The sequence below is a fragment of the Akebia trifoliata genome, chromosome 10, assembly GCF_017979445.1.
Source record: "Akebia trifoliata isolate Shusen 1 chromosome 10, ASM1797944v1, whole genome shotgun sequence".
In the NCBI taxonomy this organism is placed as follows: domain Eukaryota; kingdom Viridiplantae; phylum Streptophyta; class Magnoliopsida; order Ranunculales; family Lardizabalaceae; genus Akebia; species Akebia trifoliata.
Window position 1 is genome coordinate 19,776,606 of NC_141384.1, and position 13,398 is coordinate 19,790,003.

At 37.0% G+C, this 13,398-nt stretch overlaps 1 protein-coding gene across 1 annotated transcript; it reads left to right on the forward strand.

Moving 5' to 3' along the window:
- The first annotated feature begins 12,636 nt into the window (after positions 1-12,636).
- LOC147393229 (uncharacterized) lies at positions 12,637-13,038 on the forward strand. The gene has a single exon (XM_086455087.1). It carries the CDS (start codon positions 12,637-12,639, stop codon positions 13,036-13,038), a length of 402 nt encoding a protein of 133 aa, XP_086311213.1.
- The last annotated feature ends 360 nt before the right edge of the window (positions 13,039-13,398 follow it).

Sequence of the window (13,398 nt, forward strand, 5' to 3'; positions counted from 1 at the left end):
AAATCTCTCTATTTATTTTTAGTTATATATTAGGTAGAAAAATTAATAAATATTTATATATTAAAAAAAGTGACAACATTTATAAGAATTTAAGATATTCTAGTAATTTTTGATGCGACTGTATCCTTCGTATGAGCTTTGCTTGTATATTTCTTTTTGCAGAGCATGTACAGAGGGCTGTACGATTGTGGTCGGTCAATGGATATCACTATTTTCCATATATTACATCAACAATCTTTTTAATTAATTTATTTATTTATTATTGTACCAATTTTCTAAATTAATTAAGAGAGATTCATGGGAGAGACCTCACAGTTGCATTTTTATTATAAAATCTCTCTTGAAATTCTAAGAACTCTATCTTAAGACAATTTTAGCCGATCATCTAACCTTAAAATCGATCAAGGGTGAGTGTGGGTTAGCGCCCCCATTGAACTTCTAGAATTTTTTTTTTTTTTTTGTAATGTAAGTGAGGAAAATTCTTAAGTAGTGGGTGGACCTAAAACTGAAGCTCTTTCGAAAAGAAGACTCGTTATAATATGACTCGCCAGGTGGCATATTCAACGTGAAGTTTTGGTCCGTAGATTTGCATGCCTTGGGATACACGATTGCACTTCCCTATAAAAAAATGTATCCTAAGGGAATCGTGTATCTCGAGGCGTATAAATCTACTGTTCCCGAACTTATCCACATCATAAAGTCATTTAGGTATGCCACCTGGCGAGTCATATTATCAAGACTTTAAAAGAAATTTATGTAGTTGGATAATTTTTTAGATAGGAGATTTATCCGACAAACGTATATGTGGCAATTTTATAGCAAAAACTCTCTTAGTTCATCCATTTTGTTGTTGAAAGAATCTTACTTGATGGAAAATCTAAGAATTAAAAGAAAAAAATTCAAAAAACAAAAAAAAATTCATTTTTGAGCTTGATCTAAGTTGTTGAAGATGAATGGCTATCACACTCAAGAATTTAAAACTAAAATTAAACAGTGAAAATTAGTTTCTTATTTTTTTTTTCAAAGTTCCTAGATTTTTTCCTTTATAACCCTATGGTATTAGAACATGTTTTTGGATGCCACAAATTGGTGAGGTTAAGATCCACTCCAAGTATGTTAAGTAACAAACACTGCATTTTGATAGAACTTTTTGAGGACTTTTGCTCCTGTGGGGAGCTAGCAAACATTTGGATAGGTTTTTGGTCTTGTGCGGAAAGGTGTATCCACAAAGGCCCCAAATACTGTATTAATTTGAATTTTATGACGTGGATCCCTACTCCAAAATTTGTTGGGTAACAAACTTGAAAAAAGTAAGGTTACTTCATAAAGTAAGGTTCCCGGAGAGTTGTCAAAACTTTAAGAGAGTTTTTGTAATAAAAATGGAATGATTATGTATGCCAAGTAAATCTCTCTTTTTAGATAGTTGTGAGCCCAAAACTGAAGCAAAACAAAACCCTCTTTCTCCTTTTTGTAAGGAGTTGTGTTGGAGTGACATTAAAATTTACATCGTTTCACCCATTGTTGACTTGGAGGTGCACACAAAATCATAAAAGCTTTTAACTCATATCTTGATAAAAAGCATCTATGGTTCAATACATACATCCATGTCAGTAATGTGTGAAACGATGTAAACTTTAAAGTCATTTTAGCATTTTCCTTTCGTAAGTCTTCTCTTCTCTCCCAAATGCTCTTTTCTCTCTCAATTTCAAAGTCATTTCTCTTTTTCTCAAAATCTCTATTCTACTAGTGCAGCTCACGAAATCATCACTTACCATCATTGTCCATTTGAGTTCACCCCATACTCCCATCTTTCAATATGAGATGCTTTATTCTCTCTCACAAATAACATCTATTGATTAGAAACTTTCTATTGGAGCTTGATTCAAATCTAGTTGAAAACAAATGTTATATTATTTTTTTCATTATAAATGAAAATAGAGCATAAAATACAATTATTGAGATTATAGGACAATCATTGTTTGTGGTGACGAGCCGAACTTGTCATTGAAGGAAATTAGGATTATCGAGTGTGTTAGAACCCACATGACAAGGTGGTCTCATTGACCCCCACGATTCTTAGTTTCTTAAATGCACAAGGATTCTATAATATAATAGAATATCAATATTATTAGAAATCCAATAAAATTAGAACTATTATATTCTTTAAAAATTAGTAGGAAAGCTACTAAAATAATGATTCTAGACCCTCAACCTTCATCTATAAAAGGGATCGGCTACCCCATATTAAAACGTTGAATAGAGAATGATTTGTGTAGAATGCACAAAATAAAAGAGTTATAAAAGAAGTGATATCCATCAATCACTAATCCAACCAAGCCACAGAGAGAGAAAGGGGAAGGTGAGTCTAGCAAGAAAAGATCAACTTAATTGGGGTTCGAAGGTTACAAGAAACGTGGATCGTTAGACACACCTCCAACATATTAAATCAACGGTTCAGTGATAGCACAAGGTAAGTAACTATGACTTGTTTTAATTTAATGTGAATGGTATGTTTGAGATATGCGATTAATTAGATTCTATTGGGACAATTGAAAGTCATGTTTAAGATTTGAATGCATAAATTTTACAGCATGTGGTAGCAGAGCATAGGTTTTTAATTTCCATATCTTGGCTACTGTTAATGAATAAAATATTTCCATAATTTATAATAAAATTCTTGTGTCAATTTCTTGATTTCATTGTATAACCTTAATTGTTGAATTCTCATGTATGTACATGATTTCAATTCTAGTATTTGGGCAATCCTGATTTTCATGTATATTCAATTGGTATTTGAAATTTCTATTTTCACACACACACACACACACACACATATGTATATACGTATTTGAAATTTCTGATTTGATATTGTAGAGGGAAATTACTACGTAGTTATCTATACCGTATACGTGTTCAGGCCGGTTGAGTGGTACCATGTGTAGATCAACATACGGAGGCGCTGCCCAGCAACAGGATAGGCCAGGGTAGTAAGTTTTTGCCTGATTAGAAAGGTAGTACAACACTGAATGAGATCTGGTCTACCAAGCATAGCAGACCTTGTCGAAGAATATCTGTAATATTGGTTTGCGCACGTCAAGTCCAGAGATCTCGAAAGAGATCTCCCAAGTATAGCATATCCAATCCAAAAGATCCCCATTTCGTTTAGGATCTATAAATAACACAATTTTCGTAATATTGGTTTACACACGTCAAGCTTAGAGAAGGAAAAACCCTTATTTAGAAAAAAGATTTATAAATATCACAATTTGCATAAAACAAAGGATCTTTTGGCGGATTAGAGGTCTAACCAATATATTTAATTTTTCATTTACTTTTCTAACTTGAGTGTCAAAAAATTTTTAGTAGGTACCATGTCGACACTAGTAAGGAGGTGGCAGGAGTGACTTCAGATCTGTAAGGTAGAGTCTATCAACACTGTTCAATGGAATTTAACCCCACAAATCTGGCGTCTTCTATGGGAGCCCAATTACATATTGTTTTCAATAGAAACAATGGGGAGATCCATTAGAACCACGGAAGTTAACATACCTTCACCCACAGTACCTACTACAGATGCTAAACTCTTGTGCGATGTTAAAAACCATGAGGAAGCAGCAAGAAGAAATACAAAAGAAGATGGATAACTTGGCTGAACAAAATCGGAACCTAAGCCAACATCTTGAGAATCAACAATCAACAAGACACGATTTTCCACCAAGAGATCCTCAGCCTCTTGTTGGAGATGGTCGCGTCTCGAATGTAGAAGGAAGTTCTCAATAGTTGATCCCAACGGGAAATGTAACACCCCGGATTTTCAACTCATATCTCGAGGAAATTAAATGGCGAGATTTGGAAGAAAATATCGAAGGAGAGACTTAGAGTAAAATACTCGAATCTTGTTACGATTAATTTTAAGGAAAACCAACTTTGCCATTATTTTCAAAACGATCGTAATATATACTTTAGTCTGTAAGCAAGTTTGAATTTGAGTTCGGATGAAAAAGTTATAAAATCCTCAAATGTCGTGTTAAGTGGGACCCAAAATAGTGGAATTTTGTTAGAGCAAGAATCAGAAAGATTTGATAATACCGTTAGGTCAGCAACGAAAAATTATTCGGAATGGTATAATCGTTTGTCATTTTTCGAGTCCGAATAATCGAGTTATCACAAAAATTATAAACCATGAAGGGAAATTACAAGTTTACCCTCAAGTCTATTAGTTAAAGGAAAGTAGAGTTTCTTTTATTTCATTTCTTTTCTCCTCCAAGGGACCAAACGACAGTCACTTCTCCACCCTAGGGTTTCGACCCATTGCCATCAAGTTTGTGCGCGAACGAAGCCGAGTTGAACCTCGACGAAGAAGGCAAAGTTGTCGGCCACGACGAGGGCTACAACTTCACCACCTTTGGTTGTTCATTCTCGTTCGTTTTCTCCATCCTCCATCAAAACCAGTCGGGTAGCTCGAGTAAACCTCAACACATTCCATCCGAGGGCTTCATCGAGTTAGGAGCTAGGTCTATACTTCATTATAGAGGAGAAAGAGAACGTCATTGTCGGATACCTTGCAAACCCTCGCTCGTTTCGCATCCAAGTCAACCCAACCTCGACTCTCGAGCCATCCAACCTTGAGTTGTAGTGCTAACTTGTATCCTTGGCGTTCACAACCAGGTAGGGGACTTTTAATTCCTATTGGTAACTTTAGATTTCTAAAAATATGCATTTAGGTTGTTTCAACAAAACTTATTGTTTGTTTTAAATTGTAGAAATCTTCGTTTTAAATTGAAATTCATGCTAGGAATCGAGATTTAATGTGTTTTATTCATTTTTAAACATTGAATTCGTTGGTGGGTTGAATGGTTTGAAGAACGGAACAAAAATTCAAAGAAGGGATCGAAAAACCCAAAAACCGCGAATGAGGTTCAGGCTGTAGGCAGGAGGGGTCGGTGCCACCGGCACCTGCCGAAGGCATTCTATTGGTCCCACCGACAGAATGAAGCTTCTACCATCGACGAAAAACGAGAAAATTTTATGCTGTCGACAGGACAGTCGGTCCCACCGACATTTGTCGATGACCAATCTGTCGGTTCCACCGACAACACAATGGTTTAGCCACCGACAGACACAGTTTTCTTCAGAACAGTGTTCTGACTCTTGGCTTGACCTCCTCACACCTTATACACTATTTCTCACCCTTCATTTCATTAAAAAACATTTAAGTAATTTACTTTAAGTTCTTTAATGAAATTAAGGTTTTACCCCCCATTTCGGAACAATGGGAATGGTTTCGAGATCCGAATCTCAAAGGATCAAAATCCAAATTTTGGTTTCAAGAACAAAACCTATTTTTTGACGTTTTCGGCAAGTTTTCAAAATGTAATAACTTTCGCATAACTTTGAATTAGATTACAAAAATTATATGGTGTCGAATCTCATGATCGAGACTTTCATTTCGAAAAATTCGTTTTCCATTTCGAGAACTTTGAAAAATTGAGTTTCCGACACTTAGCCAAAATTTCACCAGCTTTCCTTATTTTTAATAGCTTTGGTCTCGTGAATCGTCGGGACCTTGTTTTTTAATAAACTTTGATGGTTTTCAATGGAAAGACCAAAAGAATGACTTTAAAAGATTAGAAATGGATGGTTGATTTGAAAGGATGAAAAGTGAGAATGACGAGAGAATGGGAAAATGGAATGAACGGTAAAATGTCATAATCACACCTGATGGGTGATGTCTGCATTTTACATTGTATGTTGTATGTAGGTTGGTGAAAGGATATCCAGGTTATTAATGAAAGGGTTGCATGTTTATTTTCGATTATGTTAGCGCGTGCGCTGAGTACTGTTATTTATTTTATGCCGGGTGGCCACAGTTGCATGGTAGGAACTGGATAGCCATTCTCAACGCTATTTTGTTAATTTCTCTTTTGTTTTAAATGAAAAATTATATATATACGTAACTATTTTGTGAGTTGTTAAAGGGTTTGTGAATGCTTGAAGGGATAGTGTGTCACATCATCCGGAGGGGTGCACTATCCTAGGATGTATGGTAGGGACTACCAAATTCATACGTGGTATGGGACGCGTATGAGAGTGGAGTCACAACTGGAATCCAGGTTCATTCCTTTCTTATCTTTACCAGTGAACGTGTATTGTAAAGGTGGTCGTATACGAGTGGAGTGTCTTTGGGAATCACATGCACGCCTGATAGGCATAGACGAAGATGATTAGTCAGTGATCACTAACAATCTAGTAATAGTCGAACGTTCTGACACATCGAAAAAAGACCCATTGCTTACGATCACGTCAAACGACCAGCCTGAGCCGGATAAATGGTCCTGCAAGCGTGGTAGACACGACCAGCCACAAAATCAGGAACTATGATGTTATTGAGGAATATCATGTCCTGACTGGGAGCGATCTAGTCGTGAATCCCAACTCTTTAATTCCAATACTCCACCACTTGTATTATGTATCTGTTGTTATATTTCGAATTATAAACTAAAAAGCATGTCTATTACTTCAATGTTGTCAACTGTATTTGCATAAAAGGACAAATGTATAATGAGTATGCATGATTGATGTTATGTGGAACTTTTAAACTGTTTAGTTGCTCATCCTTGGCTATATGTACCAATTGATCATATGTTATTCTGTAAAACCTTGCATGTGTTAAAATGTTCAGTATGCTTTATTCAATCATGTTTAGGGAGGGTTATTAGTGGGAATTGCTTGTCGACCTACTGTGTAACTATTGTTACTCACCCTTTCCTTCCTATTTTTTTAGTTTCAGCACTTGCGGCTATCAAGGCAGGCGTAGAGTCAGTAATTGAGGAGTATCTGGTCGATCAGATCGACGATCAGAGTTTGTTAACTATTTTAGGGTTAGAAGTTGTAACTTCAAGAAGTTCTATCGGTCGAACACCTCACGTCCTCGTCCTCATCGTTTTCAACGATTACTTCTCTGACAGCGGCTTAGCTCTTCCTCTTCATCGTTGCCTCGCTTCACGACCTCCACCCCTCACGATCACGACCTCATCGGTTCAGCCCCTCATCGCCTCACGGCCTCACCCCGTCCTCACGACTTCAACCCCTTTCTATTTTTGACTCACCTTGGGTCTATTTTCGGCTCTGTTTTCGGTCTCCTCTTCCGATCATCGACATCAGCGTCGGCTCACCTTCGGTCTCCTCATTTGGTGATGTTAAGGATTTACTAGATTGAAAATTTATCGGCTCAATCCATTATGGTGTCAATATCAATGTTTGGCTGTTTTGTTGGTCACAAAGATTTTTATTATGTTCTTCGCTTCTTAGTCACTGTTGAGTTGGTTATGAGTCAAGAGTTAAGCTCTATTGAAAAATGATTAATTGGGCTATACATTTTGCAGAGGTTAAGGCCCACCTTGCTGTATTAAGTGCGGAGATTGATAAGTATTCTCCACCAGAACTCGTGAAACAATTTGAGGAGATTTTATCTGCCAAACCAGAGGTGAGAGACTCAGAATTTTGATGGTTTTTCTTGGTATTTACTCTCATAATTTGATTATTGGTGTCTACTTAACATCCTTTCTAGGCATTGACATTATTTTGTATTTAATGTGTTGTAATAATTTATCAATTGCAACATAATCTTTAAATTTTTTAGGTTGATAGCTATGTGAAGATATTTCCTGGGGTCACACATGAATGGATTGTGTGATACAATCTTGATGATGAATCAGCTGTGAAGTCTGCTGAAGAGTCCCATGAGAGCATGCTGGATTCGTTCACTAAGGATGTCAAGTAATCGAATATCTCCGAAAAAGTATGCCGAGTCTAGTAGTAATTCAATATAAATTGTATTAGCTTGACATAGTATTATTATCATATTAGTGAGAACAATGGGACCTTTAATAATTGATCTTACAATCTTTAAAATGGTTCTAAGATGTTTGGATTTTCATGCCTTCCAAGCACTTACTGCATTTAGGGGAAAATGAGGAACGTTTACGTGACTCATGTGGCGTGGCGCACTTACATGGGAGAATTTTTCTTCCCTCTGAATTTGTCTTAAAAATTTGGGGTTAGCGAAACAAAATCCTATTCTTTCATTTATTCTATTAAGAGTCACATGTTTTGTTATTGAAATCTTTTGTAGTGAAGACATTGTCATAGTATTTACTGGCATGTAAATGCAGACAAAATGTAAGTACAGACATTCTCATAGTATTTGGTGGAAACTTCCCTTTGAGCTTATAAAATTCTTTGTTTTCAGGATTAACCCTGTTTGGACCTTCTCCATTGTCGCTGCCATGATGGGGTTTGTTATTCTGAGGAGGAGATTGTATAAGGCGAAACGAAAGAGCCGGAGCATTCCACTTAAGATTATTGTCGAAGATAAAATCATTTCTTGCAGATGTCTCACCATTTTTTGTTGTTGACCTTTCCATATAAAACTGGTAGATTTATGTCTGTTTTTAAATGTATATCTTATTTCTGTCTTCACTTTAAGAAGTTTCTTGCTTTATTTCCATTTATTAGTAGTGAGATCCTTATCGCCTTGATACAAATTGATAGAATTATGGTTTCACGATGTTGAGTACTTATAGTCGCTTAGTTGATTTTTTGGTATTTGAAAAACAATAGAATCTTGATATTTCATACTCCTTGAAGTATTGCCATACTTCATAAATAAGTAATGGATCATAATAATGAAATAAAACTTCGTAACCAAGTATCTATTTAATGTGTTGGTGAGTAAAGGAACATGCAACTAAGCTTTGTGTATCACTTTCTATTTTATAATTCTTTTACTTCCAAAATTTTCCCAAGTTGGAATCATTTGCAGCCATTCCTTTTTGTTTTCTTGTTTGTAAAATGTGTCATAACCACTCATCCATATTGTCTAGGAAATGTGGAGTGAATCTTTCTAAAATGTATCATAACTCTCACATGTGGAGTGAATCTTTATATAACTGATCTCTATCAGTATATTGTATAGGAGATATTAGTATTAGCCATCTCAAACACTGCTGGGCTCTTGTTACCGTGGTTAAAGTGTACACATGAAATATATTATATACAGAGTCGTACAATAGTGAGTGATACATTTACAATTTTAAATAACCTTCAATCCAGTATGATCCTTCTTGTCATTTTATTTTTAGAACTACAATAGTGAGTCATACATTTGTACTCTTTTATTTTTATTTTTATGGGTAAGCTAGACCTGAACCCACTACGGCACTACCTCAAAGTTGCTTTGCAATGTGTCAAACCAACTGAGCTATGGTTCTCAGCCATTGATGTTTGTACCCAGTTTTCCACCTCTTCCAAGGAAGATTTTATATGACTTCTCTGATGAGTTTTCATCTCCTGATGGATTTAAACCAACAATATATGATTGTGTTTAATTTTTTTTATTTTATTTTATTTTATCTTATTTCCTTGAATATGCTGTGGTATTAAACACCCATGAATGAGGAGTCTCTACACGGTAGTTAAAAGAGTGATAATTCTGTTAGAACTTCAACGAATTGATGGGCACATGTGTACTATTTACATTGTTCTGTTATTGATGCTTTTTGTTATTGAAAAAGTAGTTGTGATTCTTGTTATTGAGAAAGTAGTTTTGATTCGTTGCAGGTTCTGTTCTTTGCATAAAGAAGGAATTTGAATTAGAAAGTGTGCCTACTTTAGAAGGGCTAATTGTAGCCATGTCAGTCATTGGAGCCACAATTATTACATCATGCTTTGGACCCATATCAGATTGACTTGGTCGGCGTCCGATGTTGATAATCTCATCAGTTCTATATTTTCTTAGTTGCCTCGTAATGTACTAATGTTATGGTTTCCTAATGTTTATGTACTTCTCTTAGCAAGGCTTCTAGATGGATTTGGAATTGGGCTTTCAGTTACCCTTGTTCCAGTTTATATATCTGAGATAGCCCACCAGAAATAAGGGGATGTCATATTGTATGGTTTTCGGAATGTTGTTGTGGCAATAAAAATTTTCTAAATAAAATTCGGATAGTTTTCGAATAGTAAATAAGTTTCAGATTATTTTCGGATTATTTTTTAATGGTAAATTTCGATTTCGAATTGGATAATATCAGATATCCGATAATTTATTTGGATACGAATTCGAATATTCGTTAGTGATATCCGATCGGATTCGGATATCATTAAAAAATTTTAGATTCGGATTCAGATATAGCATTATTCGATCGGATATCTATCCATTGACAGTCCTAAGTAGAACATCTATTCCACTTCCGACAGATGGTTGCACTGTGGGAAGGGAACGAGGGCTTAATGTGTAGGCTGTTCCTTTTTAGTTTACAGGGAACCACATGAACCTGGTTCCACAAATTGTCGTGTGGATTAGTAGCTTCTTTTGATGAGCTTTGTATTGCCTTTATAACATGATACATTGGAAATAGAAGAGTGGCGGAGACATAGACGTTTTGCTCAGCATGAGAATGCAGTATGGAAAAAGCCTTAGAGAGTTCACAAGGAGGTTCAGGGAAAATGCAATGTCCCTAGAAAGTTGCGATGAGAGAATGGTAGTAGTGGCGTTAAAAAACTCTTTGCCATCTGCCTCAGGGTTGTATAGGTCTCTTGTGAGAGGAGATCCGAGACACTAAGTGAACTATTTGAAAAAGTAAAAAAAAGGTAATACACGCTATGGTGAAACCTAGAAAGCAACATTAACTACAACAATAGAACAAGAGAGACCGCTCGAACAGGATAGGGAACGGAGGAAAGAGGAGACATATTTCTCTATTCCCCCTAACGAAATCTTACCACTCATCGCGAATGAGCCTTACTTTGAGTGGCCAGCACCACTTTCTCGAGATTAGATAAATTGAGATAAGCAATATTGTGAGTATCACAAGGTGCGGGCACATACCACCAATAGGTGCCAAGCTTTGAGAAAGTTTTTGTAGAGTAGGGTAGACTGAGGGACCCGCCCAGAAGGTAGAGAGAGAATCCGCCCCAAAACAGGAATTAGAAGCCTGATCAGCCACCTATTGAAGGACATGATGGAAGGGTAGCAGTTATAAACATTGTCCTTAAGTAAGAGACTAGAAGGTCAGGCCTGAATAAGGCTAACGAAAGACCCAAGAGATGGTGAGCAGCGCACCTTTCTCATGTCTATATAACAAGAAGTGGGCCCATAGAGCAGACAGAGCCATACAGAGGGCAGACCGTGGGTTTCACGAAAAAAAATTTAGAGGGGGTAGTAATTCCATGGGTTTCACAGAAAGAGGGTGTTGATTGACAACGGTAGTTCAGTCAACATCTTGTACACTTTGACTTTTTTGAAGATGGTTCTTAGCATAAATGTGCTCACTCAAGTTGGAGACCCTTTGATTGGGTTTGATGGAAGAATGAGCTAACCATCGGGGGAAACAGTCTTGCCTATGCAGGCATGACCAATAATCTTGATGGCTAGGTTTATGGTTGACGAAGCAAGTTCCCCATACAATACCATACTAGGCAGGTGGTGGACCCATGAGATGAGGTCTATACCTTCAACGTACTACTAGGTCCTGAGATTCCCAATGTCGCAAAGGATGTGTGATATAGGAAGGGATTAGGTAGCAACCCTAGTGTGTACACTTGACAATGAAAAGCTTTTTGAAGAGAATGTTCAGCAATAGCAATTACAGTGGGGGGGAAATCACATCTGGGAAATCCCCATGCTTGAAAAACATCCAAATGGTGGATGTAGGGGAAGGTAGGTTGATTGGGATAGGGGCATAATTGTGTCAGAAGAACTAAAAGAGTTAACAAATTGCCTGAGGAAGAACCAGGATATTTTTCCCTGGTCCATAGAAAAAATGCTGGGGATCAGTCTCGAAGTAATCTACCACCTTTTTAACATGGAGCCAGCTGTCAAGCTAGTGACACAAAAGCCAAGGAGATTAGCACCTCATTTCAGAGAAGTAGTAAATGAAGATGTGAGTAAGTTGATCAGAGTAGGGTTTATTAGGGAAGTGCAGTTCCTTGATTGGATAGCAAATATAGTAGTAGTGCCAAAGAAGAATGGGAAAGTTAGGGTTTGTATCGATTTTACAAACTTAAATAAGGCCTTTCCTAAGGATAGCTTTCCTATGCCAAGGATAGACCAGTTAGTAAATACGACTTCAGGTCACAAAATGCTATCTTTCATGGATGGCTATTCAGGCAATAATCATATACAACTTAGCTCGGTAGACCAAGAGAAGACATTCTTCATCACTAAGCAAGGCTTTATTGCTACAAAGTTATACCCTTTGGGTTGAAGAATATAGGAGCAACTTATCAAAGGATGGTAACAGAGCTTTTCAGATATATGTTGGGGAAGACCGTGGAAGTCTATATTGATGACTTGTTGGTGAAGAGCAAGAAAAAAAAAGACCATGTTGATGATTTTGAGGAGGTTTTTTCATGAGTAAGGAAGATTGGGATGAAGCTTAACCCGGAGAAATACATATTTGCATTAACTTCAGGGAACTTCATGGGCTACTTGGTTACGAAGAGAGGTATAGAAGCTAACCCGGACTAGATTAGAGCACTGCTAGAGATGCCTTCCTAAAAAACATAGAAAGAAGTCCAGAAGTTGACAGGAAAGGTCGCAGCCTTTAACATATTCATATCCAGGTCTTTAGATAAATGTGGCCTTTGTACCAGCTATTGCGGAAGAACACCAAGTTTGAATGGACAAAGGTGCAACCTTTCAAAGAACTGAAGAAGTACCTAAGCCGATTACCTATACTCTCCAAATCAAAAGTTGGAGAGGAACTTGGATTGTACCTAGCAATTTTTGAATGCACGCTCAATTCAGTCTTGGTCAGGATTGGGATAGCAGCAGAGCAGCCCATCTACTTCCTGAGCAATACCATTATCGATGCAGAAACATGTTATTCTAGAATCAAGAAGATGGGACTTGCTTTAGTTTACACGGCTCTACACTTGAGACCATATTTCCAGGCACATCAAGTACAGGTCATCACAGAGTACCCCTTGAAGTTTGTCTTAGGAAAGATGGAGGGATCAAGCAGAATGGCAAAGTAAGCTGTACAGCTAGCATAATTTGGGTTTGAGTACAAGCCTAGAGTTTCTCTAAAAGACCAAGCAATGGCAGACTTTTCGGTAGAAAAAAGAGAAGATCTGTTGGTAGAAGAGCTAGAAAATACGGAAGAAGGATAAGAAGTAAACAACCATCCAAGATGAAGAGTCTATGTGGACGGGTCTTCAAACTTGGAAGGGTTAGGAATCAGGGTAGTACTAATCACTCTTGACGATTCTAGGATAAAAAAATAGGTTAAACTGGGATTCAGAGCATCAAACAATGAAGCAAAATATGAGGCAATATTGCTCAACCTCAATTCATTGGCAGGGTTGGGGGTAATAGATGTTACAATCTATAGTGAT

Coding starts and splice junctions, on each gene's coding strand:
- LOC147393229 (XM_086455087.1), top strand. CDS start 12,637: ATGTGGCCTTTGTACCAGCTATTGCGGAAGAACACCAAGTTTGAATGG.